Source organism: Nicotiana tabacum, chromosome 3 (assembly GCF_000715075.1).
Source record: "Nicotiana tabacum cultivar K326 chromosome 3, ASM71507v2, whole genome shotgun sequence".
NCBI lineage: Eukaryota > Viridiplantae > Streptophyta > Magnoliopsida > Solanales > Solanaceae > Nicotiana > Nicotiana tabacum.
This window is the reverse complement of record NC_134082.1, coordinates 112,202,727-112,211,166: the sequence shown is the minus strand read 5'-3', so window position 1 is coordinate 112,211,166 and position 8,440 is coordinate 112,202,727. Positions and strand designations below refer to the sequence as shown.

Here is an 8,440-nt window from a genome sequence, read left to right as displayed (position 1 = left end):
TTTAAAATTTAAACAAAAAATGTTCTCTTTTGAGAACCTGTTGGGCGTCCAAATCACAAAAATATTTTGTAAGTATCTTTAATTAAAATTTGGATTATAAATGAAAAAATATTTAATGAAAGTATAATTTAGTTATGGTAGGAATTATTTTTAAGAAAGACTTAATTAAATAAATATTTTGTATCTAAATAAATATTTTGTATCTTAATTAAATTAATATTTTGTATCTAAATAAATATTTTGTATCTTACATCTATATTATATTAAAGAAAATAGACTAAAAAAGTTCATAAAATAATCAAATCCAAATATTTTAAAATTTAAACAAAAAATATTCTTTTTTGAGAACCTGTTGGACGTCCAAATCACAAAAATATTTTGTAAATATCTTTAATTAAATTTGTGTCTAATTCAATTATTGTAGAAATTCGTTTTTGAGAAAGAATCAATTAATATAATTTTAAGTACCTTACACATTAATGTTAAGTTGAAATAATAATTCTACATTTAGTACAAGCTTTGTATCTGACCTTATTTGCGAACAATATACATTAATATAGGTATTATTTAGCTATGGTAGGCATTCTTTTTTAAGAAAGAATTAATTAAATATAAATTTTGTATCTAAATAAATATTTTATATCTTCCAAGAAAGATCATACGTTCAAATTTCTGCCAAAGATCCTTATAAATTAATTTACTACTATAGTCTTTTCTTACAAATCTTTATTTAAGCAACTTTTACTTAGGTTTGGCTTCTCTAAATTGCTTAGGGTTTAGCTCTCACACAACGCCAAAGTATGGCTCCAAACTATAACTATATCAGCGAAATAGTAATGTCCAAAATGAGTTGGAATTTGAAAGTTCGTGTTGTTAGATTGTGGCACATTCTAGACCGCGAGAAACCAGAAAATTCTAATTCAATCGAATTAATTATTCAAGATGAAAAGGTGCACACTCTTTTACATGTTGTTATTTTTTTCGAGTTGTGATGTATTTTTTTCAACTTATGCGCCTTACTAACTTCTTTTCACATTTTTTGTTTTAGGGTGATCGAATTCATGCAACTATTGGAAGAGTTGCTATGCTTATTTTCAAAACAAAATACATGAAATGGGATTGTATGTTATGAAAAACTTTATGGTTGGACCAAACAATCTGAAAATTATGACCAACAAACATAAATTGAAACTGACATTTTCTCATAGGACGAGTGTGGATGAAATTAGTGATCCACAATTTAGTTTGAATATTTTTAACTTTAAGCCTTTTCAGCATCTCACAAATCAAGTTGAGGTTGATGAAAATGAACAATTCGGTAATTGTTTTACCTTTCGCTATTTTTTGTTGAATGTTTTATCACCTTATTCATAACTATTATTTAAATGTGGCAGATGTCATAGGAGAAGTTATTGGTCATGGTAATGTAGAATCGTATAACCAAGGTGGTAAAACAAGTACCTTTATGAACTTGGAGCTCGAGGATCATGAGTATGCTTGCAACCATGAATTGAATTAGTTATAGAATCAATCACTATTATTTTGTCATTATTAATTTGTGTATTTTACATATAGGAGGAACAATATTTTAGCAACATTTTGGGGAGAATTTGCAGATGAAATCTTGCCCCACTTGGATGGATCACCCAATCAACGTGTCATAGTGGTTATGCAGCTAATAAAAGCTCGCAAATTTTAAGGTACTCGGATCGTAATAGTAGATTTGAATTCTATTTGTGTGTGTGTGTGTGTTATTAAATTAAAATTAATTTTATATGTAGACAAATATTATGTGCGTAATACTTGGCATTCCTCGAAGCTTTGGATTAATCCTGATCTTCCACAAGTTGCTGAATTTATATCCAGATTTTTTATATATAATATAAAATTTATATATGTACTACATAATTTTTTAGCATATTTAGAACTAATTCAAATTTGGATTAATGGAGATTAGGAAGTGGGCGTGAAGTTAACCTTGAGAGGTTTAGTCAAACAACTTTTCAACGTAGTTATTCTGTTTCTGAAGAACTAGCTGCTGTGAATGTGGAAGTTAAAAACATTAGAGAATTAATTAATTTTTTGGAGGTAAGTAAAATGTTCTTTAGATAAACTATGACTAGCAAATATAGCTCCGTAAACAATTTTCTTTGCTTACTAAATATAATGAATGACATTACATTTAGTTTTGGTTAGGTGCAGTATTTTTTAGCTTTTTAATTTACAATCAGTTGGAAGTATATACGTAATATTAGTAATGGCTTTCTTTGTACAGGAAGGGCAAATCTGGATTGTTGCTACTATAGTGAATTTAGAAATTGAAAGGGGATGGTCATATGTAGGGTGCAAAAAATGTTCGAAGAAAGTTGATAAAATTAGAAATAAGTTTTACTGCAAGAAATATGAACGTGTTGGTCATTCTGCTCTGAAAAGGTTTGACCATAATTTATAAATGGATTAAAAAATATTAGAACATAAGTTAAAGTTAAAATTTTTAACTTAAAGAAGCTATCAGATACAGGCTTCATGTTCGAGTAATTGATGTCACTGGCTCTATTTCTTTGTTGCTTTGGGATCGTGAGGCGACAAAACTCATTGAAAAGTCTGCTGATACCTTGAAAGAAGGTGCAGTAGAGGTATGTTATTTTATTTCGATTGTTTCATGATTTTTAGCACTTCTAATACTAACATTGGTTTAGACATCTGGTGCTGCTTATGAGTGTTCTCATCCATTGGAGATTGATGCTATTATGGATAGAAAATTCATGTTTAAACCTATAGTAAAGTTAGTATTTGAATAGTCATGTGTTTTGGAGTTTTGTGAATATAAGTCATATCTTGATTTATAATCTTTGTACTATAGACACAAAATTTTTTAAACTTTCAAATCTTGAGACTAGATCTGCATAATACAATTGTATATTAGTTAGAAATTTAAATATTTGTAGCTCAAACATTACCATATAAGGAATAATATTATATGACCAAAAATATTCATAATTTCCTTCAAATTGAGGAAATCAAGGATGCATGAGACCGCTGATCTAGAAATATATTTGGAAAGTGAATAATCATGCAACAATCAAGAAACATATTATGAATATTATGAAAAAAATATTTTGATCAAGATCCATCCAAATATAAATAGGACATGCATTAATGCTAGGGAACCAAGAATATTTTGAGTTTTCACAATCTCACTTAGCGTATTAATGGATTTATGTTGATCATACTTACTATGTCATAGCTGTAGATAATTTAGATGTTTCTTATACACAAAGATGTAAAAAAAAAAAAGGCAAAATAAAACAGAGCTTCACAATCTCAAACTATAATGAATCGACCAAACACCCATTCAAAAAATGAAAAAAAAGTAAACAGAAAGGTCTTAACCTGAGTCTTCATCATAGCCTAGGGAGATAGTACTAAATACCTTTCCCATTTGAGGAAACATTCTCCACAATTTTATGTGGAGCTAATTAACAATAACAGGATTTATGAATTGCATTTTTAGCAAAGTATTCAGAAAAACTTGCAGCATGACACAATTGATGTGAGAAAGAAAGGAGACTAAACTAAAGTGGTAAAACTAATATCTACACAATGATATCAAAAATCTTATTGGTAAGAAAACAAGAATGCTCCTTTTATCTACACACTCTCCAGATTCTCTCTCTTTCTTTGATTGAATATTAAGAATATTTATTAGATATAAAAGAGATGGGGTGAAGAAAACAATGTACATGACATGGAATAAAGAAAAGAGAGAAAGACAAAGAGCAATAATACGTGTCTAGCAAGAGGGAACACGTGTTTGCATTTGTAGTGAGTGCTTATTTAGTCTTTATTTTTTTTATTATCTTTATTTATAATTTATAATAAAGTAAAAGAAGAATAATAAATTCTTTTGACCTGACTTTTTAAAAAAGATTTGACAAAGAAGAAAAGAAATAGCATTAATAAATGAACCAAAGGAAAAAGGAATACAAAAAAAAAAAAAATTAAAGCTGACTAGCACCCCCTCTTTCTCTCTCTCTTCCAACATACTTTCCAATTCATCATATGAAATCAAGCTGCAAGAACCCATAGAAATGGAAAATAACGGGAAGAAACTTGCAAGAATAAACAGAATATGCATACAAAATCAGAAGCGGGCTAAATACTCCTGCGATAGCAAAGGTATGAAATCTCTTAAAGCTATGTTGCACTCTCAATTATTTTTACTGTTCATGTTATTTTACATTGCTAGAAAGACTTCTTTTACTTTTCCCATTATATAAATATGCCCCAAATATTTTCTTTATCATCTGCTTAATGGAACATTATGTCGGGATTATCTGTTGTTTGTTGTTACTATTATAGGTTTTGATTGAACAATAATTGTATTGATATACCTTTTTAATCTTTTACTGGATATGATTGATAATTTAGTTGTTGTGTGTAGGTTATGGTTGAAGGCTTGTCAGATGTAGATTTCACTTATCAGAATCAACCAGCTGCTCAAGCTTCTTGTGCTAATGCTGCAGAAATAACTTCTGGTGTAATTCAACCAACAAGTTGTTTATAAAGGAAAATCCAAGAAAAGAGGTTATTTCCCTTTTTATTTTCTTTTTTTAAAAAAGTATATTTAGTTCTTAATTAAGACAAGAGAGCCAGTGGTTTAATTTTATTGCTCAGACTAAGTGCTTGCTTGAGCGTGTGGTGTGACTGGAATCGCCTGGCCGAGCAATGCTAATTAAAGACAGAAATTGTTATCCCCATTATTCAATGTAATAGAATATCTTTCTCTTTTGCTCCATTAGAACCATCAATTATATGTTTTTATTGTCACATTTAGCAAACTTAAACGTTCAATATTCATGTTTGAACTTTCTATAGGTTCCCGTTAATCTTATTACTTCAGTAAAAGCATGTAGTTCAGTAAAAGCGGCAAGGTTTATTTCCATGAAATACCCGATGAGGTCATTCATAGCTTGATAATTATGTCAGTGTCTTTAAATGAGGAAGGATTGTTCTTTACCTGCAACACTAACTATTAGTCCAATTGTGAAGATTTAAAAGGGGATTGGGGTAATGCTTCAAAAGTACCATCCGCGCATCGCGCGGGTACTAATACTAGTTATATTAAAAGGAGAGTAGTATGTATTGTGGTTAAGCAAAATGGCAAGCTAAAATGAAGCCACTTGACAATTTTAGGACAACATTAATAATTAGAAATTATAAATGAAAACATAATCAATGGAAGTAGTTTAATTAATCTTATACATAATCTAAATAGATCTTAGACAAATTTAATCTATATATCTATATTTATATTTATATATATTTATATATTTGTATCTATATATTGATCAACTCATAGATTTTCTTCTATATTAGCTAGAAATATGGAGGTAAAAAATTAATTAAAAAAGCTATAATAGAAAAAAAAAATATAGAGATACGTAAATTGAGATAACCTATGACTATTTATATTTTGGAGTAAGTTAAAATATAATCTATATTATATTAAAAAGAGAGTAGTATGCATTGTGGTTACGCCAAGTGGCAAGCTAAAATGAAGCAACTTAGCAATTTAGGACAATATTAATAATTAGAAATTATAAATGGAAACATAATCAATAGAAGTAGTTTAATGAATCTTATACATAATCTAAATAGATCTTAGACAAATCTAATATATATATATATATATATATATATCTAATCTATATATATATATTTGTATCTATATATTGATCAACTCATAGATTTTCTTCTATATTGGCTAGAAATATGGAGGTAAAAAATTAATTAAAAAGCTATAATAGAAAAAAATAAAAATATAGAGATACGTAAATTGAGATAACCTATGACTATTTATATTTTGGAGTAAGTTAAAATATAATCTATATTATATTAAAAGGAGAGTAGTATGCATTGTGGTTAAGCCAAGTGACAAACTAAAATGAAGTCACTTGGCAATTTTAGGAAAACATTAATAATTAGAAATTATAAATGGAAACATAATCAATGGAAGTAGTTTAATGAATCTTATACATAATCTAAATAAATCTATGAGTTGATCAATATATAGATACAAATGTATATCTATATATTGATCAACTCATAGATTTTCTTCTATATTAGCTAGAAATATGGAGGTAAAAAATTAATTAAAAAACTATAATAGAAAAAATAAAAATATAGAGATACGTAAATTGAGATAACCTATGACTATTTATATTTTGGAGTAAGTTAAAATATAAATAAAACTAAAATTTACTTAAGATATTAAAGATTTATTGAGTTTAAAAATTTAATAAATTCAAGCTGCAAAATAAGATCTTATTAAAGTATACAAATTATTTATAAGGGAAGGAAAAAACTAAAGAATCAGTAAAAAAATATTTTAATAACAATAATAATTAAGTCATATTAATATTGATAAATCGAGCAAATAATTATCTTATACATAAATATTACTACAACATTTAGATATAATGTGATTTGCAGCCGTACCCTATTTTTATGCCACCTTTTAACCTATACCCTATTTTTAAAAACTATTGATTTCGTAACCAACTAACAAAAAATTCGTAATAATATGACCATTATACCCCTTCCAAACCATATAAAAGTTGCATCAAGCATACCCAAATTCAAATTCCAGATCTCCTCCATCAATCCGTCTCTCCTGAGATCGCCGCTCGCAACCAGATTCAAATTCCAAATTCAAATTCAAATACATTGTAAGTATTCAAATTCATCTCCAGAATTCAAAATAGTTTTTGAATTATATGTTTTCTGATTGATTGATTGAAGTTGTTTGACGAACTTCACTGATATGCTGAATTTGCATTCTAAATCTGTTTGACAATGAATTCTAATATTCTAATCCGACAAATATGCTAAAAAAATTATATTAAAACATTATATAAGTGTTTTAATATTTAAAACACCTATGCACAAAAAACTTCGGCATATGTGCTGAAGTTTTTTTTTGTTATTATTTAAAAGCTGAAGTTTTTCTATTACACTGGGTAAAAAAAATAAAACATTAATTAAAATTTCATATTGCACAAAAAACTTCGGCACAGGTGCTGAAGTTTTTTAGTTAATCTGTAAAAATTTCGGCTAATGGAGCTGAAGTTTTTCTCCTGCACTATGTATTTTATTATCATTTTTTGGAAAAACTTCATACCAAAAAAATAAAACATCAATTAAAATTTCAAAATGCACAAAAAACTTCGGCATAAGTGCTGAAGTTTTTATTCAAACAATTAAGAAAATACTTTTGTATGATTAATATTTGAATTGAGTACAGTTAGTTTAAGTTTGAAAGCATAACATAAATTTTTGAAAATGCGGTCCAATTTAGAAAGTAGAATGATAAAAAAATATTTGAATTTGAGATGAGAAAGTTATTTAATTTTTATCTATATTATATTAGAATGAGTGTGATAGAAATATATATTAAATTAGAACAAGCTAATAAAAATTCACATGACAATGTAATAATATTAGGAATTGAATAATATAATATCAAAAATAAAGACTAGTTAGAGAAAAAAAAAATTCAAATTTTTTATCATAGAGAAAAGGGGTAAAACTAATTTAAATTTGAGATAAGAAAGTCTTTTATATTGTGATAAAAAAAGTCATAATATGGGTAAGTCCACGTAACTCAAGTCTAATATATAAAATCAAAAACTAAAAATATTGAATAATAAAAATAAATTAGAGATAATGTGAGGATATTTATAAATCATGATTTTAGAAAATAAAATAAAGTAAATATATAATAGTTAAAAATATTATTAAAATTTAAATAATTTAAAATTTTCAAGCAATATTTTTAAATCAAATAAATATTTATTTTATGATTAAAAAATTATATATTTATCTATATTATATTAAAGAATAGTAGTTGATAATGATATTAAATAAAGTTACAAGTTAATGAAAAGCCACATAAAACATAGTAAGACTATATATCAAATTAAAAAATAGCTAAATTACGTTAAATTACTAAAAAATTACTATTCAAAATGAAAGGGAAAAACTACTTGAATGTGAGATTAGAGTTCTTAAAACTATGATGAGAATGCTCAAACTATGGATAATACCACAAAATTGAAGTCTTATTTATGAAAAATAAAATATAAAATAAAAAATAAATTTCTATATAGGCAATTATACTAATAAAAATTAAAAATAAATTTCTATCTTAAAACTAAAAGAGAAAGAAAATTTACATAAGTAAATAATATGATAGTGAAAATATTGCTACAACATTCAGCTATAATGTGTTCAAAATAATTATAAAATATTTTTTTATGATTAAAATAAAATTTTAATATAGGTAATTTTACTAATAAAAATTAAAAACTAAATTTGCATCTTAAAGCTAAAAAGAAAGAAAATTTAACTGCAGCTAATACAAAAATAATTATAAGAG

At 26.2% G+C, this 8,440-nt stretch overlaps 1 protein-coding gene across 1 annotated transcript; it reads left to right on the top strand.

Annotated features, from left to right (window-relative positions):
• The first annotated feature begins 800 nt into the window (after window positions 1-800).
• On the top strand, window positions 801-2,801 carry LOC142177011 (uncharacterized). Its single transcript, XM_075245423.1, has 7 exons — window positions 801-950; window positions 1,049-1,121; window positions 1,395-1,457; window positions 1,958-2,088; window positions 2,276-2,433; window positions 2,522-2,636; window positions 2,700-2,801. The coding sequence occupies exons 1-7, from the start codon at window positions 801-803 to the stop codon at window positions 2,799-2,801; spliced, it is 792 nt and encodes a 263-aa protein (XP_075101524.1).
• The last annotated feature ends 5,639 nt before the right edge of the window (window positions 2,802-8,440 follow it).

Coding starts and splice junctions, on each gene's coding strand:
- LOC142177011 (XM_075245423.1), top strand. CDS start 801: ATGGCTCCAAACTATAACTATATCAGCGAAATAGTAATGTCCAAAATG. Junction 951..1,048: donor TAATTATTCAAGATGAAAAG/GTGCACACTCTT, acceptor TTTTTGTTTTAG/GGTGATCGAATTCATGCAAC. Junction 1,122..1,394: donor AAAATACATGAAATGGGATT/GTATGTTATGAA, acceptor TAAATGTGGCAG/ATGTCATAGGAGAAGTTATT.